This window comes from Rhipicephalus microplus, chromosome X (genome assembly GCF_043290135.1).
Source record: "Rhipicephalus microplus isolate Deutch F79 chromosome X, USDA_Rmic, whole genome shotgun sequence".
NCBI lineage: Eukaryota > Metazoa > Arthropoda > Arachnida > Ixodida > Ixodidae > Rhipicephalus > Rhipicephalus microplus.
Window position 1 is genome coordinate 387546549 of NC_134710.1, and position 14431 is coordinate 387560979.

Sequence of the window (14431 nt, forward strand, 5' to 3'; positions counted from 1 at the left end):
CGGCCGCAAATTTGTCGTTTGAAGCCACTTGCCAGCCGCCTACCTATGACCTCGTCACCCGAATAGTTTGTCGAAAGCTGGAAGCTGCCTGTCTAGCTCCTATTCAGCCTCCTGTTTTCTCAACCAATTACAGCCATCGGTGACCATAATTAAAGCTGTGATCTGGCGAGAGTTTTCTAATCTCGTTCTACCGTCAGCGTGTCCCCTGTCTCACCTTGGTATACATCCTTGCTCACCTATTCCCTGTTACGTTGCCCTTCCAGAACCTTATGGAATGGCGAACCGCTGACGACCAGCCTATCTGCTTGTCCTGTCATCAACGTGGGCACGTTTCTTGCTATTGTCATCGCCGGTGGTCCAACGCTTCACGCCAGAGCTACCCTACCTACATGTGGCCCAGCACTTCTAGATGTTGAATCGCTGCACCCTCAATTATCTACTCGCCGTCTCCTCACGAGGCTCTCCCTACTGACATCCGTTCGCTCGTTCGCCGCTACTCCCATTCCCAGTTGCCACAACTCCGGTGATCCCACATCATGGCCCCACTTCCTTTTCGACTCTGGACCTCCGATCTGGCTTCCAGTAAATCGCTGTATACAAAACGGAACGTGAGAAGACCGCATTCGTTACCCCGAGGTATGTACCATTTCAAGGCATGCTCTTTGCTCTCTGCTAAGCTCCAACAGCCTTCGAGAGATGATGAGCACGCTGTTTTAAGGATTGACATGGTCGGCGTGCTTTTGTTACTTGGATGCCGTGATAATCTTCTCAGCCACGTTCGCCACACGCAGTGAACGCCTTTTGACCATCCTATCAACATTCAGACAAGCCGGTCTCCAGCTAAATTTCTGCAAGTGCCACTTCGGTCGTCTTAAAATCACTGCGTTGCGACACCTTCTTGGTGCTTCTGTTGTACGACTACATCCGCAAAAGAACGCGCAGAAACGAACTTTATCACTGTAAGCAAAAATTAGCCGAAATGAGAGTTTCTCCACCTTATGAGTCCCCAAAACTCTCCTGCCTCAATTATTTACTACCTGGTACGGAGTGAACTCGGCACATGTCGTCGTAAAACGCCCCATCCTTAATGACAGAGTTTATGAACGACTTGACCTTGTTAAAATACCCATGGAGTTTCAGGTCACGTGGTTACAAACTCCCTATGAGAGTTTTAAAAACCCTTTTTGGTCGTGACGTGCGTACTTGTGTGTGTGTGGGGGGGGGGGGGGCATCGGTTTGCACGTTGATGTGAAACACATTGTGGCTGACCGTTTGAGAACCTGTCAACAGGCAACGAAATTATCAACGCAGCGAAGATTCGCAACGACCGGTTCGTGCTTAGTGTGAACATTTCAAGATACTTTGCCCCGTTGAACCACGCTGGACATCGGTTTGATTCTTTGAAAAAACGCCGCGAATGCCGCGCTTCAAAGGGCCGCGTCACAAGAAATTTTGAAGAATAATTTAATGGTAACAAAAGTAAGCTGTTACGATCGTCAGCGATTGCGCCTGGAGTTTCACCATCTAAAACTTCGAAGCGGTCTCAAGTAGGCTTCGCTCGACCACGGCAGGCTGGCCGGCAACCCGTGTGAGAGTTGCGCCGGTGATGCACTCGCACCGTCTCCGCCTATGGCGGCTTCTCAGAGTGTCACCGATATTTCACCGGCTGCAACATCTAAGCGGTAAGAAGGCCTCTCTACGTCGTCGGTATCAAGCCGGCGTCGTAGCAAGCTCGAACTGCGTGCAGGCTGCCGTGTCGAGCTCTACGAGTTAGCACTGACCACCGGCGAGGCACAGAATGTGTTTCACAAAAAAAGAAAGACTGCTGGGATGAATAACAGTCTTCAGTGCCTTGCTACCGCAGCTGTGAAATGAATAACACAAAGGTGAGCGCCGAACGAGCCGGAGACACACAGAAACAGCGTATGGCATGCATGCCCATGCAACGCATGCGAGCAACAGGATCCGCGACTATGAACTGTCTCGTTCGTTTAAGTCCATCGCTCCGTACATCAAACTGCGGGTATAGCGAACACCTATTTCTGTGCATGGGAAAAATAACGAGAAGAAAATTGCACACCAGCAAGCATTTTGTGATCGCCAGCTGTCGTTCATCGAAGCACCATGCCTGACTCGTGAGTGAGGCCTATTCATCGAATGCGGTAGCGATGGTGTACCTCGGTTCGTCGCTGGAGCTGCTGAATGTGCGTCGTTGATGTGTTCATGCAAGGGCGCTCGGGCGTTGTGTACGATTCAGTGCACTTTATGGATTCACACACAATACTGATAATGCAAATTAAGCCTGTACGACCAAGCACCAACTGATAAAACTCTTTCGCTATTTTTAAAAAATATTGAATATTAGGAAGCCTTAAGATAAAAGGTATGTGTGTTGAAGTGCTTAAATTAGGTCATCGCAACTTTGTACCTACGCCGTGCTTTTTGTAGCGAAAGCTGTTATGAAATCCCTTTTCTGGTCACGCGGAGTCGTTGTTCACCACCGCTGCCGCGGCCGGTGCCCATAACCCTATTGCGCGCAAATAGAAAAAAAAACCTTGCACCAATGACACAGTGGGGCTTGAACGTGGGTGCGCTGGGTGCCAGCCCAATATTCTACCACTGAATTACCCTGGTGTTTAACTTGTTGTCAAATTGCCTTAGGCAGGCATGACCTAGCACCGGTGGCACAGTGGGGCTCCAACCGTGGTCCGCTGGGTGCCAGCGCAGTATTCTAATACTGAGCTACACCGGTGCTTGTGACTTGTTGTCAAACTTGGCTTAGGCATGCTTGATGTCGGGAAAGCAATCGCCTTAATACGACTTATAAAGCGCTTTACAAGAGCGAAAGAACAACCAGCTGTTGCACATTGTGAATAACGTAACCAGTGGGCCGTTCAGTGCTCCAAACCATCACAAAAGCTTGTTCTTGTTTCCTGTTAACTGTGGTGCATACCCACTTCAGCCATGATTCCTCATTGTCGTCAGCCACTGCATGGGCAATCAGCACAAAATTCCTTGAAAGTGTTTAGCGGATACCGCTCTTCTCAGAGAATGACAAAAAAATGGCATAGTGAATGCCGGCGTGCTACCCAAAAGTTAATAATAATGCCCAAGTGGGTACCAAGCAATGTGCTTACCCAAAAAGTGTTTTGAAAAAGCTCTGAAAGGCCGCTCTTCTCGCTTTAGCTGTGACTGTGCGGCGCCTACCGCGCAGGCATGGCGTTTTTTTTTTTTTTGCTTAACTATTAAGAAAAGGTCCCTCTAGAGCTACATGGGGGTTCAGAATAGGGTGCCCATATATACCCGTTGACTGAAGCGTAGGTGTGCAGCGCGAGTGGCAAGCTTTGGTGAGTGTGAGTGTTGTAACATTACGTGAACGTTGTGTGCATGTCTGTGTGCTCCGATCAATATTGCGTGCTTCGAAGGTAACGAAATTAAAATTATGCTTGCGCATGGTACGGCTGCTGACGTATTTTTTTTCCTCAGTTGATGTGAACATTTACTCCCATACTGACCTGAAAAAAATCCCCGATGAATGTAAACAAGAACTCCCCTAAATGCATCCAAAAAACCCCGCCTGTTGGGGAGTAAATATCTTACTTCCTCTTGACGGTTTTTATAAAACCCTTATCGGGGCATGCGCTATAGGACAAGTCGTTTGCTCCCATCTCGGCTTATCTCTGTTTACAGTGATGAAAGACTGCGGCATCCCTATTCCAACTCACTGACCTTCTCAAATACGACATCCCGTTTTGTTGGGCCCTCTCTAAGCTGAGGCTTTTTCTCAACTAATCACCGCTCTATAGACAGCCCCGATACTTGGGCATGTTGACCCAGATGCTCCTACAGAAGTGCGCAGAGACGCTAGAGGTGACGGCATTGGCGCAGTTTTGGCCCAAACTCAGTAGGGCACTGCTCGCGTTCTTGCATATCCAAATCATCTCCTTTTGAAGTCTGCACGTAACTACTCTATATTAGAACAGGAATGCCTTTCCCTTGTCTGGGCGGTTTCAAAATTCGGTTCTTACTTGCATGGTGGTCCGTTACGTGCCGTCACAGATCATTACACCCTCTGTTGGCTTTCTTCCCTTATGGACCCTACATGATGATTTGGTCGTTGGACGTTGCGCCTTAAGGGGTACTCCTACTCACTTGCCTACAAGTGTGGACGCCTCCATCTGGACGCCGATTGCTTGCACTGCTACCCGCTTAACTAACCAGACAAATTGGCCATCAAGCACAGCCTCAGCTTTATGTCCATGTCTAGGTTTCTTCAGATTTTGACGAACAGCGCCAAGATGCTTCCTTGGGTTAACTCATTGACCACCTTGAATTTGCCCCTTACGACGCAAGTTCGTCGTCCTGAATGCCATGCTGTGCCGCCATAGCGTCAAGCTAAATGGCCTTGAGTGACTTCTTGTCCTGCGTGAACATTTGCGTTCAACAGTACTGCATGAGCTTCACAACAAACTGACTGCCAGCCGCTTGAACGCATCTCGTGCGCACGACCACGCCTGGCGCCCCTTGTTTTCGACGTTACATCACCTTCTGCGATAAATGCCAAAGCCGGAAGCATCCTTATGCGACGCCTGCTGGACTCGTTCACCTGATCTTCATCTGTATCGAACCTTTTTTCTGTGTTGGTGTAGACCTTCTTGGACCGTTCCCTGAGTCAAACTGTGGAACAAGTGGGTCGCCGTTGCTATAAACCATTCGACTAGGTTTGCCATCACTGGAGCGCTTCCCACCAGCACTGCTACTGACTTTGCCGACTTTTTGCTCCACAATGTGTTTTTACAGCATAGCACTCCTCGCCAATAGCTCATTTCTGTCACGAGAAATCGGCGATCTTTCACGCTCTTCTTCAAAGCAGCACAAGTTGACCATTTCCTACCATCCTCAAATAAATTGCCTCAGCAAGTTCCCAAATCGCACCTTCACAGACATGCTCTCGATGTATGTATCATGTGACCATCATGACGAATCTAGCACTAACTACATCACGTGAAGTTCACTATATTTCCTCTCGTCTTGACATCGCAGGTTACTCATCTTTTTCTGTGCCCTATAGCCGTGATACGACTTTACCACTGGACACCCTACTACCGACTACTACATCTCCGCCGAGCGAGTACGCACGCGATGCTATGACTTGTGCCAACCACGCAGGTCAGATCGCCTGCCCTAGGCTGTTGGCTTCACAAGCAACGTAGAAGGCTGGCTACAACAGCAAGCAAGACCACAATCGCTTCTCGCTTGGTTCCTTAGTTCTTCTCTGGTGCCCAGTTTATCGTGTTTAAATGTCAGAGAAGTTATCTCGGTAAAAGTGACCTTACCATATCATATGACGGGTAACACACTTTCCCTATGAGATTGTCCTGTCTCTGAGACAAACCTGTTTGCAAACACCCCCGTGACGTAGTCCGCGTTAGTAGGTGTGAACCATACCACCGTCCTTCTGAAGAGCACGTATGAAATTCACCGAACCGGTGATTTACAGCCGGGAGGTTTTTCTGCGTAGTTAACGCATCAAGGGTAAGACATTCTGCGTGCAGAAGACGAATAGGACTGGCTTGCCCGCTGTGGGTGCTGTACTGTGTCTTGATTAGTGGAAATACACTCTAAATTGTCGCGTCTCGCCTCATTTTATGTAACAATATTGCGTTTAACAAAAACGAGTCCTTGAATTTTCACTTAATTCCATCATTTGCAGAAAGTAGAGAAAACGATTTCTACTTTACTTTGTAATTTCAATGTAAATTTCCAGCCACGCGCTGCGCTATATTGTTTGCCTAACGTGTTCCCAGGAGCTCCGACTAACAAATCATTATGTTTTCCTAATATGATTAATAACTGTTGCAGGACTTCTTTAGGAAAACATGCAGGAGTACCTCGTTGTACCTTGCAACGTCCCAGTTATATGTGTGACGCTCTAAACGTTTTTCCTATCTTTTAAAATTTGCTGTCTTTGCAATACCACCGTACTCTTCTTACACCAGCGTAAGACAAAGAGGCAAAACGATGCTAAATCTCTTTAAAGCACGAGCTTGCCAATGAGAACGCCGGCAAAAATTAGTTTCTTGTTAATATTAGGATCACGCTCTTACCTGAGGATGAAGAAAGTTTCAATGCTGAGGTATCCAGAGAACACGGGGGTGAGCACAATATTTGATCTGAGGGCGAAGATGTCCAGAACTTTACCTGTAAAAAAAAGAAAAGGCTTTGAAAGAAGCATTAGCCTGTTTTAAAACATTGCACTGATTGAAATATACTCATGAAATAGTGTAGTGAAGGCACTTCAAGCATGCACTAAATCTGAAGAAGGGCTACGTGTCCATATTTGTTTATTTGGTTACGCACTGCATAACACTTCAAACTCCAAGCAGTAACAAAAATTGCAGACGAACATGCGGTTACAGCGCCCCAGTTAACATAACACGTGGCCCAAATGTGTGCTGTCCGAGAGATGTTGCAAATATAAAATAAGCCAAGATGTTGTGATATCCTGGGCACTCAGTGCTTTATTCTACGCCCTCACTTATGAACCTTGCTGATTTTTGGTATTCCGAAAAAACTCGATAGCCCTTCGTCCATTGTGCCAATGTTGCACTCGTATTCACATTTGTGGAGCAGTAATTAAATGTCATTTGTTACATTCACGAAAATACAGCACTGTGCACCATTCAATATGCATCTTGCATCGAGAAACAATATAAGCTATGATGAAGTTGTTAGACGTGATCAGTGCGTAATAGGAACAAAGAAGGAAGAGAAGGTGGAGGAGAGGCAAGAGGAAGAAAAGTGAGCTTGTCCGTGGCAATGAAGTGGACGAAGCTTTTCAAAAAGAAGACTGTTCCAGAATTTTGTGAGTAAAAGACATCACGCGCAATGCAGTTCCCTTCTTCCTATCCCAGCACAGCTTCAAGCGACAAATGGGTTCGTACTAATATGCATCATACAAGCATTTCATTTCAGAGACCAAAGCAACCTATCATGTCAAAAAAACCAAACCAAAATCTTTAGCATTCCCAAGAAATCAACATCATGCCCCGCCGCGGTGGTCTAGTGGGTAAGGTACTCGGCTGCTGACCCGCAGGGTGCGGGTTCGCATCCCGGCTGCGGCGGCTGCATTTCCGATGGAGGCGGAAATGTTGTAGGCCCGTTGTTCAGATTTGGGTGCACGTTAAAGAACCCCAGGTGGTCTAAATTTCCGGAGCCCTCCACTACGGCATCTCTCATAATCATATAGTGGTTTTGGGACATTAAACCCCACATATCAATCAAGAAATAAACGTCATTATCATTAGCCTGACTAGGCCCACTGCAGGGCAAAAGCCTTTCCCATGTTCCGCCAATCAACTCAGTCCTGTGCTTGCTCCTGCCAGCATAGGTCGGCAAAAAAAGCAGAACTCACTCGGACTCGCTAGTTGAATACATTTTGCGCTTAGGACTTACTCGGACTTAGGCTCATTGAAATTTTTCTGTGGCAGACACGCTCGGACCAAGCTCAGAAAATTGTTCTTCAACCGGACTCACTAAGACTCAAACTAACCAAAAAATTATTCACCCGGACTCACTATGACTCACGGCTTGATCTTAGTCTGTGTGAGTCCGAGTGAGTCAACTCATGAGTCCGTTAGCCTTGAATTAGCTTTTCAGACCACGACGTCAATGACCATCTTACCAATATATCACGTAATAGGTGCTCCTTTTGGCGCTTTTGGATATAGTACATTCTACTAAGTGTTATGTGTGGTTTCAAACCGACAAGAACATTTTTATTGCAAGAGATGACAATATAAGATATATTTGTCATGAAGCTCCCGAAAGAATTGGTGGTGGGAGAGTACAAGGCACCACCTAAGTAATTCACATTCCTAATTAATAACTATTGAAATAGTGTATGAATGATATTCTTTGGAAAATTTGTGAGTAGACGTGCATGTAAACATAAATCCAGGTAAGGCTCATACTATACTGAAGACAAGTGGATAAAACCATAGGTCAGCAAGCATGAGTGAATCTCAATTAGACTAACTCAAAAAATATATCTTGCGCTTTGAATTCATTCAGATTCGTCAAAATTTTTGAGAGTCGAACCCACTCGGGCTTACACTCACTAAATTTTCTTCAACCGGACTCACTTCGACTGAACCTCACGCCAATACTGCCCACACGAACTCACTCAGACTTGGGCTCAGAGCTTGATTTAGTCTGAATGAGTGTGAGTGAGTCGACTTATAAGTGAAGTTCTCCGAATTTGGGTAGCCACTTTAGACCCGCAAACTACCTAGTCTCATTTGCCCACTCTACTTGATGTCTCCCCTTCCCCCACTTACCTTCTTTTGGAATCCAGTCTTTGATCAATATTCACCACCAGTTATCTTGCCTCCGCGCTACGTGTCTGGCCCATGAGCATTCATTGCTGATTTTGACTGTGACGTCTTTAATACCCGTTGTTCCCTGATGTACTTTGCTCTTTTATTATCCCTTGGGGTTGCACCTATCTTTTTTCCATCCATTGCTCACTGCGTCTTCTTCTGCTTAAGTTGAGCGATCTTTTTAATCCTCCAGGCTTCTGCTCCGTAGGCAAGTACCCATAAGATGAAGCTGTTGTATAGCTTTCTCTCAAGTGATCGTGCCAATCAACAATTAACAAGTTGAGAATGCTTGCCAAATGTGCTCCACCCTTTTTTTTCATTTTTCAGGTTACTTCAATCTCGTGGTTTGGCTCCACGGTTACTACAACAACTACGTATACGTGCTCGTTCACAACTTCATGTGGACTGCTACATATTTCGAAGTGCTGTTCTTTTCCGATTTTGTTGTGCATTACTTTCGCTTTCTGTAGATTAATTTTAACACCTACTTTTCTGCTCTCCTCATCTAATTGAGAAATTATCAAATGGTATTAGGGCCCAGAGCTGCTCCGCTATCCACCGTCATCGGCGAATTCCAGGTTACTAAGTTACTTTCCATTAACTCATATGCCTAACTATTCCACATCTAAACCTCTGAAAACTTCTTGTAAGCACGCGATAAATAGCGTTCGGGAAATCTTATCCCCTTGTGTTACACCCTTCTTTATTGGTATCCTGTTACTTTTTTTGCGGAGCACTATGGTGGCAGCGGATTCCCTGTAGATTTCTTCCAAGATGTTTATATATGCTTTGCGGATGACTTCATTGCGCAGTGTCTGCATGATTTTCGACATATTTACTGAATGATTGCATTCTGATAATCTATGAAGGCTATGTATAATGGTCGGGTGTGTCTGGGCTGTTCTCTATCAGCGAATTCATTGTATGAACGTTGTCGACTGTTGATTAGCCTGTAATAAATGCTGCTTGATCACTTGTTTGATTGAATTATAATGTTGTACTAATTCTACTAGCAATTACCTTTTGTAAATAGCTTGTATACGATGAAGAGCAAGCAAGCTAAGCAGCTTTTTTTCTTCAAGTTCTTGTCATCCCCATTCTTATGAATTAGGTAGGATAATGCTAGCATTCTTCCAAGATTTTGGTACCCTCCCCATCAGGAGAGACTTTGTAAACAGGATGGCCTATCTTTTAAACACAATAACTCCTCCGTATTTCAGTAAATGTGATGTAACCTGATCCTCATCAGCCGCTCTGCCACTTTGCGTTACCTCCATGACTTCTGTCATTACTTCTGTCCAAATCAGTACTGTATTCCTAATATGACTCAAGTGGAGGCTCCAAATAAATTTCAAACAACTGACAAGAGTTCATCATTGTCCAACTTGCGAATATAAGTACAGCTCTCTTACATAGAAAGCTTTTTATAAGCTGAAGGATATGAGCAAAATATATACCCATGCTGTTGGGTTCCGACACGATGTAGTTGTGTGTGACCACGACCCACACAGCACTAAGGAAGCGCACGCCTTCGAGACAGCGTAGCTGTCCTCCAGAGCCGGCGTTCAAGTCGAAAAGGCGCTGTGTGTTCGTGATGCTTGAGAAAGACAGGAGAACCTTGGCTTTCGCAGTCTTGTCTGCACGAAAATGTGTGAAAAAGTGAAGAAAAAGTATGGCTTAAAGCAAAGAAAAAATACTGCATTTAAGATCAGTACCACTGTCGATCTCCAAGACAAAAAACAATCAATCCAGGCACCTTTACAATTTGCTTCTTCTACTAGAATCTTTCACAACACCTTGTACACCTTGCAGTCCATCCGCTCAAACGTGATACCTACACCAACGGACACCCCCAACGCCTTCATCATTCAGGGTATTTTAGGCGTAAAACAAGATAGCCGGAAGGTGGAAGCCCGACTTCTCTTCAATCTTTTTCCTAGAGTCGTCCACGAAAGGCTGTTTGAGGAACTTCATTGAGCAAATGAGTGTGGGTGCTTGCACAATTAATCGATTGTCCTGGGAAGTACATGTTAAACCAAAAAAGCCTTTTGTCACTCGCATTTGGGCAGTGGTACTTATGCAGGTGGCGAGACGTGTAAACTGCAGCCACGCTGGGGTGGCCATTATATGCGGCTGTTTCGTATGATTATATTAGTACTGTTTGTAGTAAGTTGGAGCTGTTTGGAGTAAGTTTCATTGATCAAGTTATCACGTGCAACTGTGAAGCTTCATTAGTGTATTACCTGATGTAGTCAGGACAGCTTGTCCAGGACACCCTTCTTTATTAGGGTATAAGTGCTTGATTTGTGGAGGGATATGGTGTTATATATCATTACACTTAAATATGGTTCATTACCAATCTGATTCCCTAAAGCCTCTTTGACTTCAGAGGATTCGAATGAATTACAGTGAAACCTCAAGGACATGATCACAGCTCGAACAGATTTTGGGCTGATACGAATTCTTGTAGTGTCTGCTAAGGCTAATTAAACTGCAATTGAACAAAGTACGGCTGTTGTGATTTGATTTTCAACCCACGACGTTTGATAAGAATGTACGCTATCACGCCGCTCACCGGACTGCTTGCCGACTGGTTGTGCCCCCGCGATCTCCGACGACAATGCAGCTTTGGCCGACCAGCTCGCCCTCTGCCATCTCCTGACGCCCTGAAGCTCTCGCGGAGTGGTTCCCTATCCTCGGACTCCTGCGATCATTTCAATCTTTCCTATCTTCTCCTTACTTATATATGTGGGTCTTTCTGGCTATCCCTTTTATTCTTTCTTCTTCCTTTTAATCCCTCTTTACGCGCATCTATCGTGAGCAACTGTTGAGGCGTCACACTATGATCCTTTATCTTCTTTTCTCTCTTTTAAGAATCACTTACTCACCCAAGTACAAAGAGGTGCTGAAGGGTTGACAGGCGGGATAGTTGGTACAAATTCATAATGGAATTATTGGAAGCGCAAACCAACGGGACACAAGAGAAGAGACAAACAAGCGCAGACTTCAACTGGTTTATCAGAAACTTCTTTAAAGTTTTTCCTAATGGCTGCAGACGCCTTAGAGAAGTATTTTTCTTGAGAGAGAACAACAAAACATCCTTCCTTATCAGCAGTAACAAGCCTCAGGCTATTAGACACAAAGAACGAAATAATCGGGCCCAGTCTACAGTGTACACCCGCCCTCGCATTCTTTTTGGACAACGTTGAAACACATTCCTTACACAATGCAAACTGTCTGCTTCCTGAACTCTCTGTGCTACTGACCGTGTCAAGGCAAGCTTCTCAAATCCGTCAGGGGTAGATGCCGGGCAAAACTTGGTCCCATTTGAAGAACACGAAGGTGCTCTTCGGGTACCTGGCAGTCGCCCAGTATCAGGATGTCCCGCTTTTCCCTAGGCAACTTTGTCCTTGTTACCAGCGTAGGCCTAGACACATTCCACAGTACCTCAGTGTAGGTTTCGACCAGGTTGTTCCACGAAGAGAATCTTTCGCCACGGGCACAACATTGCACTCGCAGGCAGCCTTTAAACACATTGGCCTGGTGATACCACTCGGAGCGAATAATCTTGAAGAGACGACGAGCGTGAGAGGGAGAAGGAAGCAGCCATCCACACAAGGCCTGAAGTTCCATCGGGCACATTCGCTGCCTGGAATGCCAGGAAGCACATCTCGCGTGGCATACGCACACCGCTATCAAAGCCGTCGTACACATACGCACACCGCTATCAAAGGCATTGCCTAGTGAAAAGTGGGACATACTGGTACTGGGCGACTGCCAGGTACCCGAAGAGCACCTTCGTGTTCTTCAAGTGGGACCCAATTTTTGCCAGGCATCTACCCCTGACGGATTTTAGAAGCTTGCCTTGACACGTTCAGTAGCACAGAGAGTTCAGGAAGCGGACAGTTTGCATTGTGTTAAGGAATGTGTTTCAACGTCCAAAAAGAATGCGAGGGCGGGTGTACACTGTAGACTGGGCCCAATTATTTCGTTCATTGTGTCTAATAGCCTGAGGCTTGTTACTGCTGATAAAGAATGATGTTTTGTTGTTCTCTCTCAAGAACAATACTTCTCTAAGGCATCTGCAGCCATTAGGAAAAACTTTAAAGAAGTTTCTGATAAACCAGTTGAAGTCTGCGCTTGATTGTCTCTTCTCTTGTGTCCTGTTGGTTCGCGCTTCCATTTATTCCATTATGAAAGAGGTGCTGCCCGTGTGGTCGTGGAAGAGGCAGTATTTATGCGTGGGTGCGGGAGCCCAAGCGCGGGCAGGCGCACCATGCCACCATTTGCCTTCAGTGGCGCATCGTAGCCTTTGAGATAGGGCACGTGAATCTTCGAGGCCTTAATATCCTTTTGTGTGCCTTCGCGTATATATTACAGATGACGTTGACGTCATGTTTTTGGGGGGAAGATCTTAGTAGTCTCACCTTGCCCTGTGTCATGTGTAACCGGCAGTGTCAGACAAACAGACACCCAGACAAAGAGATGGACAGACGGACGGCCGGAAGGATGGACACATAGATCGACGGACGGGTGGAAGCATGGACGGAAGCTCGGATGGACGAATGAACGGACGTATTTATGCACGTACGGACGGACACACGGCCAGACAGACGGATGGCCAGACAGACAGACGGACACACAGAGAAACACAGACAGACGGACAGACACGTGAACGGACAGACAGATAGAGAGAGACACGACCAGACGAACGAATGGACAGACAGACAGACAGACAGACAGACAGACAGACAGACAGACAGACAGACACAGATGGACGGACAGACAGATGGACGGACGGACGCTTCGCCCCCCTCATCATCCTTCACACCGTGGATATTCTTTTTTTCACTCTCTCTAACGAGTCAACGCATGCTGTTGTGCTCGACGTAGCTTAGTAGCACCGTCGCTCCCTTCTCAGAATATACCAATGACGCACACTTGCTCTTAATTCAGTGTGTGCTGTCACCAAAACGTAATAAACAATAGAGCACTTTCAATGAAATGTAGGCACGCGCAATTAGCCGCAATAAAGCTCGTTGCATGAAGATAGCTTCTACGTGAAGCGCCCGAGTTGCATTCACTTGGTAAACGATTGCTAGCGCAAACGTTGCATAAAGAGCCTTGCTTCGGCGTTCATCAATTTGTGGGTACTGGACTAGCAATGCTATTGCACGCCTTAATCGCTTAGAAAGGAGAACATAAACACGTTTTTTGAACAGTCGCCGGAGCACATGCTAGATACGTCATCAGCTTGAACTATAACATGGGGCAAAGTTTGCGGCTCATCTTTCTTCCTTTAGCATTACGAGTTCATCTCTATGTGCAGCAAGGGATGCAGCAATACTTCGGTACTGCCATTACCAACCAATACACGCATCACGTCGATACGCCTTACGTATACGAATACCTAAACACACACGGACCTGCACGGACTGTGCGTAGTGCGCCGTACTGAGCCTCCAACGTGACGGCTCTGCACAAGACGGCCGACAGATGGCATTAATTTTGCATAAGGTCTATACCACCCAGGCAAATTGATAATTCACCAGCCACACATGCTCCGGTGCTAGGAGACGATGAAGACAAAAAAGAGTGCATGCAACGGCCGAATAGCACGATAGGAAGCGAGAACAGCACCCCTGTTAAACTTATTTAACCTACTTACGGTGCAGACTTTCTTACGGTTGTACGAAATACTGTCTAACCATACTCAAATAATTTTCATCTCCAATCCCGATATATTTTTCTCTGAACACTGACCTAGATTCCGCAAGCCACAAATCATATTTGCACATTACTCGATTCCCCGAATGTACAAATGCGTGATGTGTGTCCTTTGACCATGGAACCTAAATTCACAGACATTGTCTACCACAATATTTTTCCGAGCCACGCAAAATTATTACCTCACGGAATTTTAAATGGGCTATTGCAAGAGCATCTAAATAATCTGCCGATGAATGTGGCTATTGCAACGAATGCATCGCAAACTGAAAAAAAAATATGGTATAGGAATATTCTGCCCTCAACTTGATAGGTCTTTTTCG

General features: G+C 45.9%; 1 protein-coding gene across 1 annotated transcript in view; it reads right to left on the minus strand.

The window, feature by feature from the left end:
* Window positions 1-14431, minus strand: part of LOC119161027 (nose resistant to fluoxetine protein 6) — a 204287-nt gene that overhangs the window by 81923 nt on the left and 107933 nt on the right. The window contains exons 6-7 of the mRNA XM_075880084.1: window positions 9839-10018; window positions 6108-6201 (exon numbers count right to left, since the gene is read on the minus strand). Coding sequence (XP_075736199.1) covers window positions 6108-6201; window positions 9839-10018 — 274 coding nt within the window. The remainder of the gene's footprint in view (window positions 1-6107; window positions 6202-9838; window positions 10019-14431) is intronic.